At 39.0% G+C, this 24348-nt stretch overlaps 1 protein-coding gene across 4 annotated transcripts in view; it reads left to right on the top strand.

Moving 5' to 3' along the window:
* The window catches only part of LOC141908785 (uncharacterized), a 122111-nt gene that overhangs the window by 26785 nt on the left and 70978 nt on the right, over positions 1-24348 (top strand). For 3 of the 4 annotated variants that reach the window (XM_074798989.1, XM_074798987.1, XM_074798991.1), the window contains exons 3-6: positions 322-454; positions 8737-8994; positions 9570-9675; positions 22773-22799. In XM_074798989.1, coding sequence (XP_074655090.1) covers positions 322-454; positions 8737-8994; positions 9570-9675; positions 22773-22799 — 524 coding nt within the window. The remainder of the gene's footprint in view (positions 1-321; positions 455-8736; positions 8995-9569; positions 9676-22772; positions 22800-24348) is intronic. The other variant, XM_074798990.1, reaches the window with a different exon arrangement.

A 24348-nucleotide genomic window follows, 5' to 3' on the forward strand; every position in this document is an offset into this window, starting at 1 on the left:
TGGTTGGCGATCATTAGAACCTATGAAAATATGTAATAGGACTCTAAGGTCATTATAACTGAAAGTTTGTTAGAAAAGGGGTTGTTGTTTTCGATGAAATTTAACTGTAAATGAGAGGGATTTTGCCGGGGATTTTTTTGTTCTACGTAATAAGGTGGTCCGTCAGTTCCGAGGTCGTTAGACCGAAGTTCGACTGTCGTTCACTTTCAATCACTTTTGAACTAGATTTTTTTTAATAGCCAAATCTGAAGATCATCAAAAAGATTTGGCCCTTTCATACCACAAATCTAATTATTGTGTCATTCTTTTCTTCTCGTGCAGGTTTGCCTACAATGAAAGTCTATAATATGCTGGATGATTATGGATCTGATTCACGTGATAAGTATCCATCTTTACTGAAGAATATTCAATCAACATCTCTCCCCTCTCTGTCCCATCTTCGAGCTGCTCAAGGGTAAACTCGCCATGAATTTTTCATTGCCTTGATAGAGTTAGCTTATTTGCTTATTAACACAATTATATCATTTTGGTAGCTGTATCCTCATACTTAAGTTTCTTTCAATTTTGGTTATGATATGAGGCCTATAAGTGATGTTTTAAGAACACAAAGAACACAAGACTTGCAATTAAGTCATACCAAAGGTAGCAGATTTTTATGTTCAGCAAACTGGTTCGTTGCTGAACATAAATATCATTGACAATTATATGCTAAGTCCGGGAAAAATAGCTTTTTAGTCCACTTGGGACTTTAGTCCCAGCGGGCTATTGCGTTCACTTTTCGTCCGTCGTCCATCTGTCCGTCCGTCTATCCATTCGTCTGTAGTTAGGAAGTTTAGAAGACGCTTCAATTTAATGTCTTGATATTTGTGTTACACATGTATCTACCGTAGACACATCTTCAGCCTAAAAACTGGCCCTGTCAGATTCAAGATGGCTGACTGGCAGCCATTGTTGTTCGCCAAAATCAGCACTTTTTACACGTATTTCAAGTTTTCGAGGGAAATTTTGAAGATGCTTTGATCAATTACCTTGATCGTAGGTATTTGTGTCCCCCAAGGGCCCATCAGCATGAGAAAATTTGGGTCGATCGGACTCAAGATGGCCGTCCTGTGACCTTTTTTGTGCCCAAAAATGTCAATTTTGTCCTGAATTCTGAGTACTGTAGCTTCCTACTGGTTTGCCATTTTTCATTGAAATTTTTGTTGGCTATTCTATGGAAAGGGATCTTCAATACTTGAAACTTTTTAGTTTACCTTTGTCAGCGATATGAAGTTGGCATTGAGCCAATTTCATGTAAAATCGCGGTACGTTTTTTTATGTGAGCATTTGTTTCATTGGTTCTCGGTTTAAACGACGGATAATCGATGCGCTTGAAGACATGACGAACCTCCGTCAATGTACATGGTCAACTTTGTTAAAATTCTACGATAAACTGTGTTTAGCTCTTGCGTATAAAATTGCAATGACCTCGATTGGGGGGCGTTGTCTCTACGAGCGAATGTGATTGGCTGTTTTTGGGATATACGGAGAATTCCGGCGCTACTAAAATAATTATGGGAAAGCCATAGAATGGCGAACGTTTCATTGGACTAGGTGCCGTATACGTGCAAATTTCAAATGCTCATTGCTGATGAGAATGTAATTATTATCCGCCATAGGTATTGTTTCATTTTAATACCCGGTGATTGATTTGATTGACGCTGAAGTGCAAGCGAACATTCACTTACACAAGGCCTCCACACGTGCGCGGGTAGTGCTATAGACTGTTGCATACACAAACACACGCTCGTACAGTATACACTACTATAGTGATACTGTAAACGCTGCTTGCTGGCGCGTCTGACATTTCATCAACAGAAGATGAGCGCTATGTTTTCTGTTTGATATAATTACAATACTACAAGTATAGGTTGAGGTCTGAATATTGTAGTAGTAAATTCCAGGATAAAACGATCTAATACGCCGATTTCTTACTACGCCGGTTTAGATTCCGCGGCCATACATTGGAAGAGGTTTCCAAGACTAAAAATTCAGCCACCCTCTGATATGTTACATCATATGAATTTTATTTGAATGTTTTTTCATATTGTGAAAAATATTTCTTTGAAAATATAAATAGTTTACCTGTACCCTACGAAATTTTGGACATGGACCAAATAAATGTATATTTTTGGTCTTATTTGAATACAAAATAATTCTTTGAGAAAGATGAAATACAATATAGAACTTTGTAGTCATGAATTAAAGAGATTTTTCAAGCAATGCCCTTACCCCAAACAACCTCTAGCTTTCAAGGTAAACCACACTTTTCCCATGGGCAATTTATTTGAGTATTTTTGATCAGCCTATGATCATGCAATTGGCGGCCATCTTGGTGTCATCAGTACTCATTCGTAGGTGGAAAAAAGTTTTTTCACATAATATTGAAACCTAAACATTTTGATATCACAATCAATTGCAAAGTTGTAGCTCATGGTCTATGATTGAGGTGAGTTTCAAGGTCATTGGTTTTTGTATTTGGCCACCAGGGGGCGTTGAATAATACAAAAACTTTGTATTTCCATATTATATTTAAGTAACGAAACGAGTAGTACTATATAGGTTAACTGTTTATTTGACGCACGAGCTTTTGCTACTAATGTATAGAAGCTTCATCAGGTGAATGAGTCATTCACCTGATGAAGCTTCTGTACATTAGTAGAAAAAAGTAGAAAGTAGTAGCAAAATTATGCCTATAACTCGTACTTTAGTCGAATTTCCACTTCAAGTCGTATCAATTTTAGAAGCCAAATCTTCTGATTTCATTCAAAATGCCTCGTGTTAGTTGTAGCCCGATATGCCGGCAGCAGATGAAAATACGCAACAATATTGTCTGTGCAGGCGTTTTGATTGTTATAATGTAACTTTCTTGTGGTAGCAGCCAGCACGAATTATCGGATAAATGGATATAAGTCATTATTTTACACATTTAGTAAGTAGGGGAGATTTCAGAGATATATAGGATCTGCACTGTCAGCTCAGGATACGGCCGCTGGAATTTGAGCATCGTATATATTGTATTATCACGGGTTATTCGCGGAATTCATACAAAACCACGAATCATAGATAACTGGTAAAAATACGACTAACCCATAACTTGTACATCACGTAAGTAATAGAAAAATCGTCTGTCCAGAGGGTTACGATTTATGTGGGGTTGACTGAATTGTGTAAATTATAGGTATTAAATCTTGAGTTGGGGGTGTATTTTGACAAATTTAACCCACAGAATGCGTGTATTAGGCTTCTTATTGTATTAGGCTAATCAGAACCCCATTTTTGGCGAACCGTAGGTTTGCCTATGCAAAAGGTCTGGTGAAGCAGTGTTCATTCAAAATGAATAGAGTATCGGTGTGTCAACACGGCACTAACATTGGCTGTTGAACCAACAGTGTTGATTTTTGGTGTCATAGTTTGGCTTAATGAGTTCTCGACTCATCTGAATGTACTTTTCGACCTACAGGCCCTCACTTTATAAACCCCCTAAATTTTCTCGCTTCTATTTATCTGAGTTGACCTTGTTACCTGAGCTACATTGAATGTGATTGCCTGTTCGTTGGATATACGGGAAATTCCGGGATCTTCTGATGCAATTTGGAAAGCCCATTGGGAAAACCCAATGTGGAACCCAAAACATAATGGTGAGCATTTCATTCGACTAGGTATCGTATGTTCGCTTATAATTTGTTCGGTGTTACGAATATAACCGAGTAGGTATGGAAGGCGAAAGCCACCAAAACATGGTTATATGTCATTCGATTATAAAAAGGTTTAAATAGATGATGAAAACATACAAAAAGATAGTGAAACATATAAAAGGTTGATGGAAACGTGAAAAACTGTCAAAAGGTCATAAAAAGTCAATTGATGGTACTTTATCATATTTTCATCTTTTACCACCTTTTCATTATTTATGACGGTAACCAATAGCAACTATTGGTGGTGGTCACTTGACGGCTCTGGCTTAGATCTTACTCAGGCGGGACTCGAGGTGCCCTGAATCGCCACCAACATGCTGTAGAGCACAGGGACCCTTTCAGCTCGCGGAATTGTAGTTCACTCAGCTTGGGAGGAGGTCTGGACAGTGATGTCTTCAATCCAACCAGATAGGTTTAATTCGGGCCAAATAATCCCAATGGACGACTGGTTGAACCATATTCAGGTACGGAGTCGGAGGTTTGATGGAATTTCTGGGCCGCAATTGTCTTTGTCGAGTGTCACTCTCGGGCCGCAATTGTCTTGGTCGTGTGTCACTCTCACAAATTGCTGGTTCTGCCACTGGGTCATCAGCAACTGGATCGGTAGGCTGCGTCAATGGGTTCCCTACTGAATCAGGCTGACTCTGGTTTGTAGCAGCTACCCTATTTGGTGCTGTACAACCAGAACCAGTGTTCCTAGGTTCATGGCAGACCCATACCACCTTGTCTTGCGACTCCTAAGATTTATCAGAGTGACTCAGAATTGAATCACTTTTATATGTCATTGGCTATCGGCGGTGTTTAATGACAGTTTGTTTGTGACTGGGGTGCCTGACTACTGGCTTATCTACATCGCCACCATCCGGTTGCCACTTACACTGCTTCATGTCGTTGAAGTGAACCACCTTGAGTTTTGGGTTTCCAATTTCTGGCTTAATCCGGTAATTCACCTCACACTTTTCGACAACAGTGTACGGACCTTTCCATTGCCTGTGGAACATTGCCTCCTCACCATTCTTCAGAAAATGGGTATATAGCCATACGCGGTCACCAGGACTGTGCCCGCCACGACATGCGAACCTGTCGTACATGACCTTTTGCTGCCGCTGTGCAGTCTGTGCAGTTGCCCCCGAACATTATCATGGGAGTCGACAAGTCTGTTGGCCAAGTCATCCCAAATATACTCTCTATCTGCTCTGGCTCCAGCAAGCCCAGACTTATGTCAACCGGGAGTACCATCTCTTCTCCGAAAGTCAAGTTAGATGGCGTCTCTTTGGTTGAAGCTTGCACACTCGAGCGGTATGCCATGAGACAGGAAGGCAGTTGTTGGTCCCAGTCTGTACCCTGTTCATTCACAACGGTGGTCAATACCCACTTCAGCGATTTGTTAAAGTTCTCGATTTGACCATTGCCCATAGGGTGGTACGCAGTTGTCCATGTTTTGTGTATGGCCAAGATACGACACATTTCAGCAAAAACTTTAGACTAGAAATTTGACCCCCAATCTGAAAACTGGCCCACAACCTTGTAGTTCTGCTGGACTGGGTTTCGTGCCGCTATGGGCCGATTCAATTACCCCTATGAACCTCAGGATCCCCCAACTGGGCTTTACCAATGGTCATATGGTAGTGGGTTACCTAATTGAATGGCACAAGCATTCACGCGTCTGCCCGGCGACCCAGTGCTACCGCAACTTGGGCAGTCACCATGCTTTCTCGTCGTTCTCAGCAATCTAGAAACTGCATCAGCATTTGAATGGCGGACACCTGGCCTATGCGGAATCGTAAAGTCGTAGTTCTGGAGTCTCTCATGCCAATGGGCGACTTGCCCCTCCGGGTTCTTGAACCCCTGAAGCCATTTCAGTGATCAGTTCTGACCAGAAATGGTCTTCCCAGGAGGTAGTGTCAAAAATTGTCAACTTGGTCTACGAGTGCCAATATTTCCCAACGGGTGGCGCAGTATGATCATTTCACCGGCATGAAATGATCTTCCCCCGTACTCAATGACCTCGTCCTGACCATCCTGCTGAACCTGGCTCAACACATCACCAATGGCCCAATTGCTCTCATCAAGTATGAACTGCCCCGTATCCTCTGAGAAATCAGCAAAACCTAATACAGGGGGCTCATCAACTTGGTTTTCGGTAAACTAAACGCTGCTTCCTGCTCTCCTGCTTTCTTACACACGTTTTTTACTTGTTCACCCAATGAAAAAGAATCATCAAAAATGACACCGAGGTTGACTACCCTCTTGGAAGTATAGGGAGCGTGATTACTTATTGTAAGTGATATATTGACGGGCAGCTTTTTCATTACCGATCTGATGCAAGTAGCATAAACTGTGTTTTTGGCTGATTTAATAGTAGCATATTTACCGTCATCCACTCATCAATACACAACACAGCATCACTCAAAACCTGTAACCATTTAGAGATCTCAGCAATATCAGGGCTGACCAGTTTATGTAGTTGGTCATCATCTGCATACATATGATAAGATAGATTAATACTGATAAGATCGACCAATGGTTTCATGTACAGTATAAATAAAAGCGGACCTAAAAAAAGTGAACCTTTGTTCGTCCACAAAGATAAGATCTTATCTATTGTAAAAGCAATCCATTGTAACCAAAATCAAGATTAAGTCGTTCTAATAAAAGGTTGGGGTCACTTGTGTCAAAAGCTGAACTTAAGTCCAGCTTAACAAGGAGAACTAAGTTACCATGATCAATAGCACATCTGATATCATCTGCAACCTTCAAAAGAGCTGTTTCAGTACTGTGATAGGTTCTGTATGCAGATTGAAAAGGCTCAAAAAGATTTTCTATGTTCAAATGATATACAACTCTCGATACTTTGAGGAGGATAGGTGAGGAGCCCTTTGTGTCAATTTCAAACTCGAATTGAGCGAAGTCCTATCAATATCAAACTGACTGCATTAAAATACCGGCTGGTTTTGGTAGATCACACCCTCTTATTGCTCTTTGATTTCAGTTCGGACATCCAATTCAGGGATATGGAGTTCTTCTAACAATAGCTGGAAATCACTCTTATCATTGGGTATTGAAGCTCCTGCTCCAAATCTTTGCCTTGATCAGCCACTGTTAGGACCTCGAGTGACTGTAACGGAGCAAGGATACCAATAGTCTCACCACGAGATACATAGTTGGTGGTGTCTGAAAAATTGGCCAATCTTACCAGAATCGAGTTAAGACTTAGGCGTCACTAACAATTTAGCGGTACAGAATTCCTTCATTTTGCCAACCTGTATCATTCCGGGGGTTAGGTTGTTGTGGGAGTAACTATTTCTAAAGTAACCCTCAACAACTATCTCGGAACCCGCCAGGATGTATTGGGTTTTCTTCAGAAATACTCTGCACGCGCTCGCTTTCTTGGCCTGCCGCATAAGGGGTATCTCTGTCGACTGACAGAAAAACAAGGTTCCCTTACCACAGTCAATTTTCCCGCCAAATTTGGTTAAGAAGTCGTTCCCCAGGAGGCATACTTGTGTCAGGTCATCGGTAATTGCCATTGGTGTGGTGAATTGAAGGTGACCAATCTTAATTGTGACATCTGCTGCCCCCCTTAATTGACATCTCTTATCCATTTGCTGTAGTGAGTGCCCCATGGACAGGTTTCATCTTAGCGTGTTGTCCTTTCAGATGACTTGCTTCCCATACTGATGCACGGAGCAAAGTACAAGCGGCGCCTGTGTCCAGGAGGACTGATGTTTCCGTTTTGTTGTTTATAATATCACGGCAATAGAGCCCCGTGTAATGAAGCTCCACATGTCCAATATTCACCATAGGTGGCTTCACCGTATCTGGGGGCTGAATGCAAATCTCACCATTTTTACCCGCCGTAGTAGGCAATGGTGAAAAGTTGGGAGCGTCACTTTATTCATGTTCGCGTGGCTAGGATTGGTTCATGCACTACAAAAGTTTGAACCATTTTGAGTTGACGTTGGTATAGTGCTGGAAACATTTCTAGCCTCGCTGTCTGGTCTATGGCGTCTGGCGACAGTCTTTTCGCCGGAGCAATATACTTCGGTACGTCAGCTGGGCCTACCATTTGCGCGGTGGGTATCCCTGGTGCTCGGGAATCCCATTGGTCTGTTTCCCTGCTGACCATTGGGGCAATTCTTTGCATAGTGGCCTACATCACCACACCTGAGGCACTTTGTTTGAGGGCACTGGTTTGCCATATGACCTGGTGAATTACACTGGTAACAGGTGACTGATGCCGGGTTATGGGAGTTACGGTCAATAATACTCATTACCGTGGCGTAAATGCAAAATTGTATCGGGGCCTCCCAGCTAAAACCGGTCACAAAAACAAATACCACTCCCTGGGTTAAAACAACAATTCTCTACTGGGCTTATAATATAGCCCTTCTCGCTTAAGTAAGTAAGCAAATAAGAAAATAAACACTGCATAGCAAAGCAATATTTAAGTAGGCCTATACCAATTCACAAGGTTGTAATCACTACAAATTCTCGGGGTAGGCCTAACGAATTTCACATGCTCTTCTAAAAACCACTATTTCCACAACTTAATCAACGTTTTTCGTATCCCAGACAGCTGCCACCATTGAAATAGTAATAATGCCTCTGTTGTGTGTATGACAATAGAGCACAAATGAATCCTTTAAAGGAATATATCACGATAGATTGAACAGGAACAATAGATAGTAGTTGACTTGCCTCGGTTTTGTTCACACCGGAGAGAGCTTCTTCCGGTCTCCACAGTTACACTATATTTCGGTATCCGGACTCGATAACATAGAAATACGGATTCAGATGGACCCTGTCTATCACACAATATTTTGATTTTCTATAATGATTCCCTTTGTAATGCATGGCAGAATGCAGGGCAGAAAACCCATTATTGATGCTTTGCAGCAATGTTTTTCTTTTTTTTCTGTTATTCTGTCATTATTTGGTAATTTTCAGACAAGATTCAGCCATTACATTTTGTATAAATTGATGTTTTTTCTTTCAGGCGTCTTGGCACAGATGCACCCTACACAACTCCAGCCACACTAAGTCAAGCCTCCAAGTCTGCATTCAGATCTGTCACCCAGGAATCAATTGAATTACCTGAAAAACGAGTGCTTCCACCTCAAGTCTTGAAACAAATTGAAGTTCATGAATTCTTTGACTTAGATGATTTGCAAAAGTCTTGGAAGGATACATTTGCATCCTCAAAGTATTATGTTTGGGTTCCAAGTCCATACAAAAAGAAGAAACCCATTGATCGGTAGGCCACTCTAAGATTAATTCGCCCTTAAAAGTCCATGCAAGCGTTGCATTTAATATCCGTCCATACACACACAAATAATCTGTACCAAATTTTAGAATGTTCTTTGATTGGTCTTTTAAATCGGGCAAAGTTTGTCCAGTCTCAAATGGCCAGGCAAATTTGAAACGGACTTTTCATTAGTGTGAATGTTTGGTCAGTTCTTAATTGGAGATGGACCAAATTTAGACTGTTCTAAAATAATGTTGTGTTTATAGTTTCCTATCCCTAACTATTTAGATTCATAATACATATCTGAGTCAAGGTCAGATTGCTTCCAAATTAAAATGTATTTGTCACCACTAATCTTGTTCAATATGCACTACCGTTGTCAAATGGTGCCAATATATCCGATAGACTACGATAGTATAGATTGTTTATTTGATGATAATTTGACAAAGTTAGTATGATTCTTTTTTTACCTCACGATGACTTTGATATTCAGGAATTCAGCAATTTGACCACCGGCAATCGCATAAATTGATACATATATCTCTCAGCATGATTTATTTTTCCCTCAATTTGGAATGTTTTAGATCGTTAACTGTTGAACAGATGAGTAGGGCTCCAGCTCCACTTCGAGCTTGTGATGTCACTGAAATAATGGTACCTCTGGAGATAGAAACAGAGCGAAAATCACAGGTAAATAACTTGATACATCCAAGTGGTCATCACAGTGTTATGGAAAGGTCTGTGCATTGGATTAAATCAAAAATCTTTTGTTAAGGGCAGCCTTCAAGAGTTTCCACCATCAATCAATCAAAATCATTGAATGATACTATTTCATTTCACTTCTGTACAATCTCATGCATGTTAGAACATGCTATGTTGAAACATTTAGGAGATATAGTCAAGTTTTTAATCCAGTTAAATAATATCATTAAGGTTTTCTGCTCCTCTCACAGTGTGTAATGTCTCATTAAATTTATGCCGCTTGGATGCTGCTGTAGCTTGTATATAAATACATGTACAATGGAATAACTGAAGGCTGTCTTGAACGTGTTATTTCGTTAATGCTCTGAAATTGTGGTGTGTAATCTAAATACTCCAGCTATGTAAACTGTGAAACTCCCTATATCTACTCATTCTACTCCTTTGAATAAATCAATCATTATCTACTTACAAGTTATCCAGGAATGGAGACCAACCATTCACATGTACATGTATTGTAAGTGAGTTAAATTGTGTGTTGTATTTTGTTGTAATCCCCAAAAACACCAGGAGATTCACATTATTAGGGTTTCCTACTTTATCACAAAAAAGCCTATTGTTATTATCATCAGGGTTTTCTGTTTCTTCAGAGAAAACCATATTGATATAACCGTGATTATTATTAGAACCCTATTGTATTCCTGCTGATTATTAATTTAACATATTTTCCACTCATGAAATTCATCTTCTATCAGATTCGACTACTAACAGCTTTTAAACGAAATATTAAACTCTGATAGTAATATAATGGGCGTGCTGTGCTTCCTATTTTATACTTAAAACTACTTAAAGATAACTCCGGCGTAAATAGCAATTGCCAATCACGGCACATACACCCGAATAACGGGTAAAAGGCGTATGTAGACTGTGAATCAGTATTTAACGTATTCAGACCGAAATCTGGAAGTTTGTGACGTCATTTCATAAATAAATAAAGAAGGAAGGCTCCGAGAATCTCGAAACTGTTATACAACGCAGTTCCTTTTAAACATTCTGTGATAATATTCGTTTTGTTTGCTGATTTGTTCGCGGATATCAATACTACGGATATTCAATAGGGTTTATTTATTTATTGTACACCTTTTTTTATATTGAATTGAATTGGTCCGGTCCATTGGGCCCTGTCGCGGCATCGGCGGTCATACTAATTAGCATCAGAAAATGTCAGCGTCGGTGTTATCTTGTTGTCGCTGATATTAAATGGTCTAAAGTCAGTTTGTACATCACATACATTACAAATTGGAGGTCCCTTGTAGTTGTACATCACATCGTGACGCAGCGGCGTTGGTGATGTCATAGAAGAAGAAAGTCAGTTGAAGATACCTACCCACTGCATCGATGAAGACTGATTGCAGCAGCAGTGACAGTAAGAGCAAGAGAGGGGAGTGATGGTACCGTTAGTGATTTTGTTTTTTTTTTAATGGTTATTGGACGTTAATTTCATATGTGAATTGTAGTCCCCATCTGATATTGTGATTTGCCAGACCGACTTGTCACTCCCCTACTAGGCCTTCTCTCCTGCATAGTTAACTCTATAGGCCTAACTAGTGTATTGGTTATTTTACGGAGGTGCCATCTTGAATCTGTCGAGAGCCTTGGGCCAAATTTGGTTTTTGTATGCTGAAAAATGGCTTTTGCGGCCTGTCACGTGGCCCCACCTATGGAATTTTGAGATGCTAATGAATAGGTGATGACTTCATAGCAACGTTTCCGAACGTCCGCAGAGCAGTTTTTTCAGCATAACACGTGAACTATCGCTGAGTTAACTATTGCTTATAAATGAAAACAAAAACGACTTTTAAAATATAGCTGCATAGCAGCAATAACGTGTTTCTGCCTAACTGGACGTATCGGCCCCACTCCGCCCGGTTGCGCTACCGTGCGGGATTTACGCGAAGCAGCAAACACAAACATGGCCACTCTCTCAATTTTCAATGATAGAAATCGTGTGTACATTTCAATTATTTCGGCTGTTAGGGTTTTAAGGCACAATGTAAGTTGATGATGTGATATGGCGATATTAATTAATGATAATTCCGCAGTGAAGCTAGTCACGAATGGTGCCGATTGAGTGTACAGCAGCCAAGAACACTGAAATGTGCGTAGTTGCATAACTATTTGCAGTGAATTGCAGACGAAACATGAAGCCTTAACGGCCGTTGAAAAAAAATTATACCAATGGCAATTGTAAAATAAAAATGAGATAGAACCTAAGTTAAAATTCTGGCCATTTCTAAAATTTTATTACCAATTTTTAGTCAGTGCCGAACGTTTAGTGTTCCCACAATAATGAGGGGTGTTAGGTATTCATGCAATTCAAGTCATCATTTATTACACGTTACTTCCGTGTTGTTGAAAATCTCGCGAGTCCTGGACCAAACCCCATTGAACAATGTGATCTGTGTGCTGGCCACAAATGCACACAGATCACACTACACTACCCAATACACACTCCAGTACCCACAGCTTTCATATATCCATCCAAATATTTAGAGTGTCTTTCTTCCTGGTTTATATGTTCCACTGGGAGGCGTACAAAGATTTCATCGAAATAATTCTAATCCATCTATAACATATGACTATTTCCAAGAAGCGCAACCTGGGTCAAAATTATGCTGGATATGTGGATCAATAAGGGCTACCACGTAAAAAGTAGTACTGATGTACCAAGTCTAGTCAAAATGGCTTTGAGGATACCGAAGATATGATCCCCTGGTGGTAGTTGCATCAACTTGAAAAAGTCTCATGACGAGGCAGGTGTGGCTGAGAAAAAGAAATGTTTCCGGGAAAGATGTTTTGAAGACGTAATGCAAACACACTTATTGTTCAATTTTTAGCCCACTTGGGACTTAAGTCCCAGCGGGCTATTGCGTTCACTTTTCATCCGTCGTAGCGTCCGTCCGTCCGTAGACAGAATCCAGTTATTTTGGGAAGTTTTGAAGACGCTTCAATGTAATGTCTTGATATTTGGGTTACACATGTATATACCCTAGACACATCTTCAGCCCAAAAACTGGCCCTGTCAGAATCAAGATGGCCCACTGGCAGCCATTGTTGTTCGCCAAAATCAGCACTTTTTACACATTTTTGAATTTTTTGAGGGAAATTTTGAAGACGCTTCAATCAATTACCTTGATCTTTCGTATATATTTGAATCCCCCAAGGGCCCATCAGCACAAGAAAAATTTTGATCGATTGGGTCGATTGGACTCAAGATGGCCGTCCTATGACCTTTTTAGTGCCAAAAAATGTCAATTTTGGCCCGAATTCTGTAGCTTCCTACTGGTTTGCCATTTCTCATTGCAATTTGTGATGGGTATTTGGAATGGGAAGTTTTATACCTGAAGTATTTTTGATCGGCCAATTATGGCGCAATTGGTGGCCATCTTGATGTCATCAGTACTCATTCGTAGGTGGGAAAAAGTTTTTATCTCGGGCGAAGCGAAGCCCGAGATGTTGTTATGGGTCCAAAAATCGAATTTTTGCTAACAAATGAGGTTATAACTTTGACACAAAGTCATGCAATCTACTATGTTTATGTCCAAAATGTAGCTTCATCATGCAGCTAAAATCTGTTGGAAATGGAATTTTGAATATCGCGTTCATTTAAGAGAAATCGACGAATTTGTGGCTATTTTTAAAGAAATTTCAAGGAGCATTTTGTTTCATAAAACGACTAGAAGGCCGATGTACAATGCTACATTGAAGTAAAATAACTGCTCCCTGCGGTTGGCTGAGCTCCCGCTGTCAATCAATGTAAGGGCATATTCGATTGACGCAGACAAACCGGTCTTTTAATCTTCTCATCTATTAATCTGCTCGGTTCTAGTTTCTCATTTCCCAGTCATGGGAGCGTCTTATAAGTTTATTTTTAATTTGACAGCCGTAGTATCGATTCCGTCTCCCCATATCTATTTCATTATGCAAATAACAGAAGATTCAATCGATTTGCTACTTCACGGAAGATTATGCGCGCACAATCGAATAGGCCCAAACCTCGTGTATTGCCGCGATGATTGCTGATTAGATTTCGATGATGTTGTTCACCGAAATCAGCAGATTTTACACATCCATGAAGTGTTCAAGGAAAAGCTTACAGATGCATCAATCAGGTGGGGCCTATACATTACAAAGATAACATTCTGCGCCCGAGATATTTAGATCCGTGGATCTCTTGTTCCATATTATATTGATACCTAAGCATAATTTGTTACCACAATCAATTAGAAAGTTGTAGGCCATAACGTGTTCTAGGATTTTGGTGAGTTTCAAGGTCATTGGTTTTTGTATATGGCCACCAGGGGGTGTTGAATAATACAATAACTTATTATTTCTATATTATATCCGTACATATGCATATTTTGTAACCACAATCAATTGCAAAAATGTAGCTCATGACATTGTCTATGATTGTGGTGAGTTTTAAGGACATTAGTTATTCTGTGTGGTCACCAGGGGGGGTTGAATAGAAGAATATCTTAGTATTTCCTAATTAGATTGGTACCTAGGCATATTTTGTTACCATGATCGATTGCAACGTTGTAGTTCATGACATGTTCTATTATTGTGGTGTGTTTCAAGGTCATTGGGTTTTGCATGTGGTCACCATGAGGTGTTGAATAGTAAAATAGCTTGGCATTTCCATATTAAATTGGTAATGCGGCATATTTTGCTATCACAATCAATTAAAAAATCATAGCTGTTGACATGTTCTATGTTTGTGGTGAGTTTCAAGGTCATTGGTTATTGTATATGGTCACCAGGGGGTGTTGAAAATTGAAATTGTTAGATTGTTAAGCATTTGAAAGCACTTCCCAAGTGGGCATGGTGTTCCTGGACCCCTAGTTTCCTATCCTTATTTAGAAATTGAAGTATTGTAATAAACAATAGATTTGGTTTGGCAGGTCATCTTGCTTATGAGTCTGTATCAAAGCATCGAAGCAAGATATTCTAACTTGTTAATGTCTCAGATGCAGCGGGGCAGGCCGGTCATTATATTGCCAACTTATCCAAATTACACTTACACAGCCTAACATTTTTCAGTGTGTAAACTCCATCGTACTTGGCATTATAGGACAGTGAGGAATTGAATTTTAGCCACCTGGGCCCTCGGCTTGATTCTTCTTTTTTGAAGAATGCTTTCTCTGGTTTTTAGATTAAATCAATTAATTATTACTGAACACAGATTTTGAAATGAATGATGTGTTGATTCATCCAGGCAAAAAATTACAACAAAATCAACTGATGATTAACAAAGTGAAGTTACCATTTATCTTTGGATAATATCCTACCCCTGATAATACGAGCATTTTAGAAACATCAATGCCTGATCTACTCGCACCAATCAGTCAGCCACAGTAGATTTTCATGTTCATGCCATCTGACCTCTTTCCACCTGTAATTAAGTGTAATCAAATGTAAGAATTACTTAATGATAGATATTTTGGGAGACCAAATTAAACGTGCGTTTGTCGTGAAAATCTATTACTACTGTCTCACAGAGCATAGACACCGTTAAGTCATGTGGCATTGGTATTTCAAGGGCTATTCAGTTTGCTCCAAAACAAGTCTCTGATAAATTTTCAAGAGCTTCATATCAAAGGTATGTCGCATGACTCTTTACGCCCATGAATAATCATCCCATAATAACAATGAATTCAATTCTGCATGTATGTTAGCACAACTGATTACTGATCCATATATTGTAAACAGGGCATTAGAAAAAGAAACAACACGAAACGTCAAGTACTTACAGCATCTGAGACAGTTGCGCTTAAGTTACGACTTTGACTGCCAATGACAAAAGGCTTCATTTTATATATATAAATATATATATAATGTTTATATTACATATGTACTCATGTATTACAAAGAAATTCCCTAGTTAACGGATTCTCATCTTAAATAACATGAACTCTGCTGTCATTGTCATCGATCCGAGTCGTCGAGTGAACGCGGAAGTAAGATTTGGTATAAAAAATTCCTACCATTTCTGTCCATATTACGTTGATTTGGGCCAGAAATCTTCAGGAAATGTGGCCAACGTAAATTCATTTATGAATAGAATTAATCAATTGACTCATTTTAAGGATCATGGTTTCGTGATATTCATTAAGGTCATAAAACTTGCGATAAATCTTAGCCGAAAATGATTTCAACCATCCGCCATGTTTCATTAATAAGATATTTGTTGCGCACCTTGAAACTTGAACCTGAACTGGCTGTAGTTATTGCACTGGCTGTAGTTATTGTTCCGGGGAAATGACGGATCCAGACTAATTGTAAATCCGAATCCGTGATTTACGGTTGTGTCTGAAGCTCAAGGTCGTCCAGTAATTTGTAGGCTTTTCGGGATGTACATTTATCAATGGATGATGATTCTTGCGACATTCTTATACGCTGTTTAGACCCAGTAATTACGCGGGATTAATTCATAATACATAACAATACCCAAATTCAAAATGGTCAGCAATGAGGTATATTTTCATAATTGAAAATTACGTTTATTAGCTGTTAGTAGTCAAATCTGAGAGGAGTTACATTTTATGAAAAATTTTGGCTGGAAAGTGGAAAATTTATAATAGTAATGATAATCAACAGATATACAAGAGGGTTTCTGCGAAAGCAGCAGAAGTAGATCAATCGGTTATTTATGAATTTACGGACCAAAACTTCGCTCAGAGAGCAGGTGTGACAGACAGAGTAGGTGAATCTACTTACACATAAAATACATGTTGATTCAAATATATAATGCTATTATTGTAACCGGTACATTTCTTTACTAAGTTGAGTACCCTAACTTAAAGCATCCTCGCTTGCAGTGGTTTAATTGCCTCCTGCCGAAGCTCACACCAACACAAACCCTACCTGCAAACCTTTATTGGTTTAATTACACCGGTCTAAGATATCTTGGGTGGACAGGTTGCCACTAAGAAACCACTACATATATAGCCGATCAGATGTTTGGTACTGGTAGAACCTGCCAGTTTAAACACAATGCATCTGATGGTCTTAAATACATAGACTGGTGGCTGCCGAGCAGCAAACTGTCCACAAAAGAAATCTTGGGAAGTGAAATAATAGCTTATGTCAGGGTCGTAACGGCCGTACATTTTTGGCCGATCAAGATAATTTTTAATGGCAGATTTCAGATGGCCGCTGTACATTATATATAGGGCAAATCATCAAGGGCCCAAGGATGACGTAGCCCATATTATCGTCGATGACGTGCGATTTTCATCGGCACAGACGGTATTATGTGTCAATGTAGAAGCACTAAGTTCACTTGTTAGGTATTTTTTAAAAGTAACAAGCCTTGAATTAAAAGGGGTAATTAAATAGGGCTCAAAATATTCTCGTCCAGACGACTAGACTACTGTATTAATAAAATTAGTGTATTGTCTACGTTGGAATTATTTCCAATCAAGAAAGTATATATTCACACATTAGATAGATTAAACTTCGCACAAAAAAATCTTGTTGGTCCAAACAAACCAGAAAATTATGATTTTTAAATTAAAATGTCACATTTATTAATTGTATAGTTATTTTTTTTTTTTTTCTAATTAAGGCATCTATAACTGGTCCCATGGCTGCTACACCATTTTACTACTTGCTACGGGCCTGTATGAAGCGCAGCCAGGCTTTGGTTAGCCGTACCATCAGCTTCGGCAAGAGGCAATCATGGGCAAGCAAGGATAATCTAAGACCATTGAAATTCAATAAAATTAAAAATGCCTTTATTGCTGTGTCATGCTTTTAGCCCACTTTGGACTAATTAACGAAGTTTTAATGTATTTCATTACATTTGGGTTACATATGTATCTACCCTAGACCCAACTTCAGCCCAAAAACTGGCCCTGTCAAATTCTTGTTCACCGAAATCAGCACTTTTTACACATTTTTCAAGTTTTCGAGGGAAATTTTGAAGACGTTTTAATCAATTATCTTGATCTTTTGTATGTATTTGTATATCCATGGGCCCATCAGCATGAGAAAAATTGGGTCGATGGGACTCAAGATAATCGGACTAAAGATGGCCGATCTCTGAACTTCTTTGTGCCCAAAAATGTCAATTTTTGCCCGAATTCTGAGTCCTATAGCTTCTTACTAGTTTGCCATTTCTCATTGCAATTTGTGGTGGCTATTCTATAGAAAGGGATCCTTAATACCTTTCAAGGTCATTAGTTATTCAATATGGTCACCAGGGGGCGTTGAATAGTAGAATGACTTAGTATTTCCATATCATTTTATCATGGAAATCATAAAACTTGATATATATACTTGATAAACATATGTGCAATATGCCAACCGGCGCGATTAGTTCCTACATCTACGACCGTTGGATAAAGAATTGTGGTTGCAAATTTCAGAAAATCCCATTCAATTGTATTCCACATTCAAATCAAGACCAGGGGAAAGATTGATCTGAGGTATTGTTCCCGACAGCTCTATCTGTGCTACTTATGAAAACACGAATGTACTGTGTAAATTATTTGTATCCCCGGACTCATCCTCCCCGGCAGGGATTTGAACCTGATGGCATCGAGATTGCCACGGTACGGAACCATGCCACGCTAGACGGAGTGCGCAGCTTCATGTTAGATGATGTCATTATTAGCCAATCATTTATCCTAATTCATTTTAGCCCGGGTTTTCCCATTTATAGTTCTTGCATGAAATTTACCTCAGCTATTATACAACAAGCGATCTGATAGGTGCAGCAGGTTTTTGTGCGGCAAAGCTCAAATGTACCTGCGCACCCGGTCTAGTGTGGCAGGGATTTGTGCTGTGGCTGAGTGTAGCGATGCCATCAGGTTCGAATCCCTGCCGAGGGAGGATGCCCCGGACTCTGAGCTGGGAGTGTATTTTGACAAATATAACCCACAGAATGCATAATTTGCCATTTCATGAAAAGTTGACAGGCTGGCCGTAGTGCCCCTTGGGCCTCTTGTTTTATCATAGGGAATTTTACCATCAAATTCTTTCAAATTTTTTCTGATAACTATATAAATTATGCTAATCAGATCAAGTGACGCACATGATTAGTATAACAAGAAAAGTACTTTCGAGGAAAATACTGGTGCCTGGTGTAAAAATGGAGAGTGTAGTAATATAGGTGAATGGGACATGGAGGTTTGTGTATTCGGGGATTTTTCATGAAACTAGGGGTCCAGGGACACCATGGACACTTTGGATATGATTATAAGGCTGGTGTTTATTAAAGTAAAGCATATACCCCCAAAACGTCAGCTGTCATTAAGTAAATGTTGTATAACTTTTCACTAGGTGAGTCAATCTACGGGTTATATACTTGCAATAATTTGTCATTATCAAATTTGCTGCCTCTAGGAATGATAGGAAAGAATCAGCTGTGTCATGTTTGCAGCACCCCTGGTTGGACCATGGCAACGCATGTGGTCTTTGTAGTAAGGTGACCATTCTATGGGCTACATGTTGTGAATACCTCTTTAATATAAATGTAGTGGTTCAGTGTAAATCTGTCAATCAAAATTCTTAAATTGGTTCGGGTCCAACAGCTTGTAACTTGCAAACTACGCCGCGCATCAACATGGAATTTTCAACACAGTACAAGATGCTTATTTTTTTAAAATTTAGTTCAAGTAAATCGGATGACAATTATTAAATTTATCAAGGTCATAACATTTGAAGTGGGGAAAAACAGCACTATGGCCGGTTTTGATTACGTGAAAACCCTGATCTGGGACGTTGGCCTCCTACTCCGTCAAGCCGATATACACGTGCACATGCTTATTGTCAAATGCGTATTTTAGTTATTGCAGGTAGGCCTGTACGTGATGTGTACACTGGCTGAACGTTAAATGTTTAAAACAATAATACAAATTTACTGTATATTTGCCTGCTCTCTCACTACAACACGTACACTGTCGCTGAACAGCAAGGAACTATTGCAGCATGAATACAGATTATCTAAAATCGGAACAAAAAATTTCTTCCGGAACGGTATAGACCTAAGTTAAAAATTTCCCTGTATTGGATACCAATCTTTAATCAATCTACCCCGTCTTCATTGCCTTTTATTTTATATAGTTCAACTTGAACAAGTGACATTTTGAAATGCAGCCATTTCATATTATTGTATAATTGTATAATGTATTTCGTTCCGTACCATAGTTTGTCTGTTTACCTGTGGGAGGCGGATCACTACTTTTTGCGGATTAATAAATAGGTCTAAAAATTTAGTCTTCAAAATATTTACTGAAGATACACGAAGTTTTACATTAGAATGATCAATGTATGTATTCTAATCAATAATCAAATAAAGTCATCGGAAATATGCTCATAATATTCTAACTACTGGTTGTAAACTACAGTGCACATGTTTCGATGACGTTTTGTGTGACTGTTTAACATCTCTCATTCGTAGTGGCTTCTGAAACATTTTTATGGTTCTCATTTATGTCTCGTAACGTCTTAAGAGGGCGCCAAAAATTAATTTTTTATCACCAAAATGTTTGGCAAATATGTTGCCTTCTTTTGGTACGGTACCCCTTTCATAACACTTAGGCCTATGGTATCTTTATACCGGGGGTTTTGATAAGATCACCAAACATCCTGATTTTCTTCTAAGTGCAATACAGTCTACAATTCTCGATAGGTTTCAATGAATCTTTGTGTTAAGATTGGTGAAAATAGAGCATTTCGGCCATTAAATATGATGATCAGAATCAAGATTGTCGACTGGTGGCCATTGTTGTTCGCCAAAATCAGCACTTTTTACACAATATTGAAGTTTTCAAGGGAAATTTTGAAGCTTCTTCCATCAATTGTCTTGATCTTTTATGTATATTTTTATCTCTGATGGGCCCATCAGCATGAGGAAAATTGGACCGATCAGACTTTAGATGGCCATCCTGTGACCTTTTTTTGTGCCCAAATAGGTCAATTTTGGCCTAAATACCGAAACATGTTGGTTCCTAATGGTTTGCCATTTTTACTGATTGTTGAGCACAGTAATCCACTTCCCAAGTGGGGGTGGTGGCCCTGGACCCCTAGTTTTAGATTTATTTCCACAGTTCTTTCAAGATTTTTTTTGGAAATACTACAATAGTAAAAAATGATTTTTATCTTTCATTTTTTCCCTGTTTTCTTTTCATTTTAAAATGCATGTGATTGTATGTGATGGGCAAACTTATGTTCTTATTTCATACTTTTTGGTTTACCTTTGTCAGCGATATGAGGTTGGCATTGAGCCAATTCATGGTAAAATCGCGGTACGTTTTTTTTGTGAGCATTTGTTTCATTGGTTCTCGGCTTAAACGACGTATAATCGATGCGATTGAAGACATGGCGAACCTCCGTCGATGTACATGGTCAACTGAGTTAAAATTCTACGAAAAACTGTTTTTGGCGGGAAAATTCTTAGCTCTCGCGTATAAAATTGCAATGACCTCGATTGGGGGGCATCGTCTCTACCAGGGAATGGGATTGGATGTTTATGGGATGTACGGGGAATTCCGGCGCTACTAAGATAATTATGGGAAAGCCATAGAATGGCGTACGTTTCATTGGACTAGGTGCCGTATACGTGTGAATTTTAAATGCTCATTGCTGGTGAGGATGTAATTATTTCACACATCCGCCATAGGTATTGTTTCATTTTAATACCCGGTGATTGTTTTGATTGACATTGAAGTGTAAGCGACCATTCACTTACACGAGGCCTCAACCTGTGCGCGCAGAGTGCTACACGACACACACACAAGCTCGTACAGTACACTACTCAAGGTGATGCTGTAACGCGTGCGCGTTTGACATGAAAATAGGCTGAATAATCGTAGCAGAAGCTGAGCGCTGTGTTTTCTGTTAGATAGAATTTGTAATAAATTGTAATTTCTTGTGACCTGAAAATATTAAGCAGCAAACTAAAAGTATAGGTCGAGGTCTGAATATTGTAGTCGTAAATTCCAGGATTTAAACCGATCTAATAGCCGATTTATTCTGTACCGGTATTTTAACTTCCGCGGCCAACATTGGAAGAGGTTTCCAAGACCCAATATTCAGCCACCCTCTGATATGTGACATTTTATGAATTTTAGGCCATCCCACATTAATGGTCTATTTGCCGTTACCCGACTGACCCGACTTCAAAGGTACCGAGCCAAAACTTTCTCTCTGGGATTCATTGAAACAAATTTTATTTTTGATAAAAACGGCCACCGACCGACCCACTGCCGACTATGAGCTACGAATGTTTGAATTCAGGTGTGCATCGTGTGAAAACATGCCTTGACATGTGGCCTAATTTAAGTTTTCCAGGAAACTGGCAGTGTTCCAATAAGCTGCCATTTATTCTCATAGTGACTATATCAAAGCTGGTAACGTAAAACCGCGCACATATTCAATGTAGCTCTGGACGATGTTATAATTTTAGAATAATTCTCGAAATCTACGCTTTTAGACAAATTTCCTGTGCACAACGTAGATGATTTTTGCGATATTGTTTCCATGTAAAAAGGTGATAAATTTGTTTTTTTTTGCCCAAAAATTTAGCAAAAAAAAATATTTCTTACCTATCGACTCGTCCTGAAAAGTTGAGTCGGTGTTACGGCAAACAGACAACTATTTTGGGATGGCCTTATTTGAATATTTTTTTCATATTGTGAGACATATTATTTTTTGAAAATATAAAATAGTTTCCCTGCCGCGCCTACCTGTACCCTACAAAATTTTGGACGTGGACCGTAACCAAATGTATATCTTTGGTCTCATTTGACTACAAAATAATTCTTTAAGAAAGATAAAATACAATATAAACTTGTGGAACTTTGAAGTCACGAATTAAAAAGATTTTTCAAGCAATGCCCTTACTCCAAACAACCTCTAGCTTTCAAGGTAAACCACACTTTGCCCATGGGCAATTTATTTCCATTTGCCCTTGCATTATATTCTGAAAAAAATGTACTTCAAATTTTTACAAAGTCCATAGGTGTGCTTTATTTGTTGCTCTGTTTAACGTGAATTTTCTTTTTGTATTCTCTCTACAGTCTTCGGTGAAGCGTTCCATGCTTAAGGTACTCTACTGCATACGAGTTCAACAAATAACCAATTTTGAATTAACTTTATTTATATCATTCAGGAAACTGTTAACATTTAATATCAATATTATTTTGTAAAAAATATTCAAACAGTAGTCGATTATGACTGTCCCATCACTATAAAACTTTCCTGTTTGGTCATGTAACACTGTCCTCTATGGCGGTAACAAGATATGTGAGATCTGGCCTTTCCCTTATAGAGTGTCACTAGATATGTATGTGTGATGTGCGTATGGTTGCGAGAATGTGAGTGTATGTGCAAAGGGATTTTAGACTAGGATAAGCCTTTTTGGCTTTCTTTAATTCCTCGCACAAATTATTGTTGCACTGACTATACATTATATAACATATATCATGTTCTGTTATATTCTCTGTACCGATTATTTATGCAAATATATCAAAACTATGCACTCAATGTACCTGTTTGTTGACAACAGGGCCCGGTTTCACGAACGGGGATTAACATTTGATTCGAATTAGGTAATAATTCGAATCAAAAATGCTTAATTCGAATTAGTTAATTCGATGATTAAATCTGTTTCACGAACGCGAATTAGCGAAAAATTAACTAATTCGAATTATCTCCGAAGTTAATTCAGAATTAGCTACCCATAATGCATCATTCCTAGTAATACATTGTCGAAAAAAGGAGAGCGCGGATCTCAAGCATTAGCAAAATTTCACTCGAGAGGAGAAGAACATGATATTAGACCTAGTCAAAAACAATTACATAAGTAAACAAAAGAAATGGAGCGAAATTGCAAGATCCGTCTCTAGTTTAGGAGTCGCCACGAGAAGTGGCCCTGAAGTAAAAATTTGTTGGAAGAACTGTCAGAAAAAGGCGAAACAAGAGAAGATGACCATGAAAAACGTAGCCGCAAAAACCGGTGGTGGGCCACCTCCAAAATCGTTGGACGAGGCAACTTCGACGATAGTCGAATTTTTTGATGGAGCGCCAAATTGGGATGGGATATCAGCTGTCGACCCAATCGAAAGTAATGGTAGGTCAACACGTTAAGACAATAGCTTCAATTCATATCTCCGACCTTGGAACTTTATTTATTTTGTTATAATTTTTAGCCCACTTGGGACTTTAGTCCCAGCGGGCTATTGCGTTCACTTTTCGTCCGTCGTCCGTCGTAGCGTTCATCCGTCCGTAGACGGAATCCAGTTATTTTGGGAAGTTTTGAAGACGCTTCAAGGTAATGTCTTGATATTTGGGTTACGCATGTATCTACCCTAGACACATCTTTAGCCCAAAAACTGGCCCTATCAGATTCAAGATGGCTGACTGGCAGCCATTGTTGTTCGTCAAAATCAGCACTTTTTACACATTTTTGAACATTTTGAGGGAAATTTTGAAGACGCTTCGATCAATTACCTTGATCTTTCGGATATATGTATATTCCCCCAGGGCCCATCAGCATAACAAAAATTGGGACGATCGGACTGAAGATGGCCGTCCTATGACCTTTTTAGTGCCCAAAAATGTTAATTTCGGTCCGAATTCTGAGTCCTGTAGCTT

This window comes from Tubulanus polymorphus, chromosome 7, assembly GCF_964204645.1.
Source record: "Tubulanus polymorphus chromosome 7, tnTubPoly1.2, whole genome shotgun sequence".
In the NCBI taxonomy this organism is placed as follows: domain Eukaryota; kingdom Metazoa; phylum Nemertea; class Palaeonemertea; order Tubulaniformes; family Tubulanidae; genus Tubulanus; species Tubulanus polymorphus.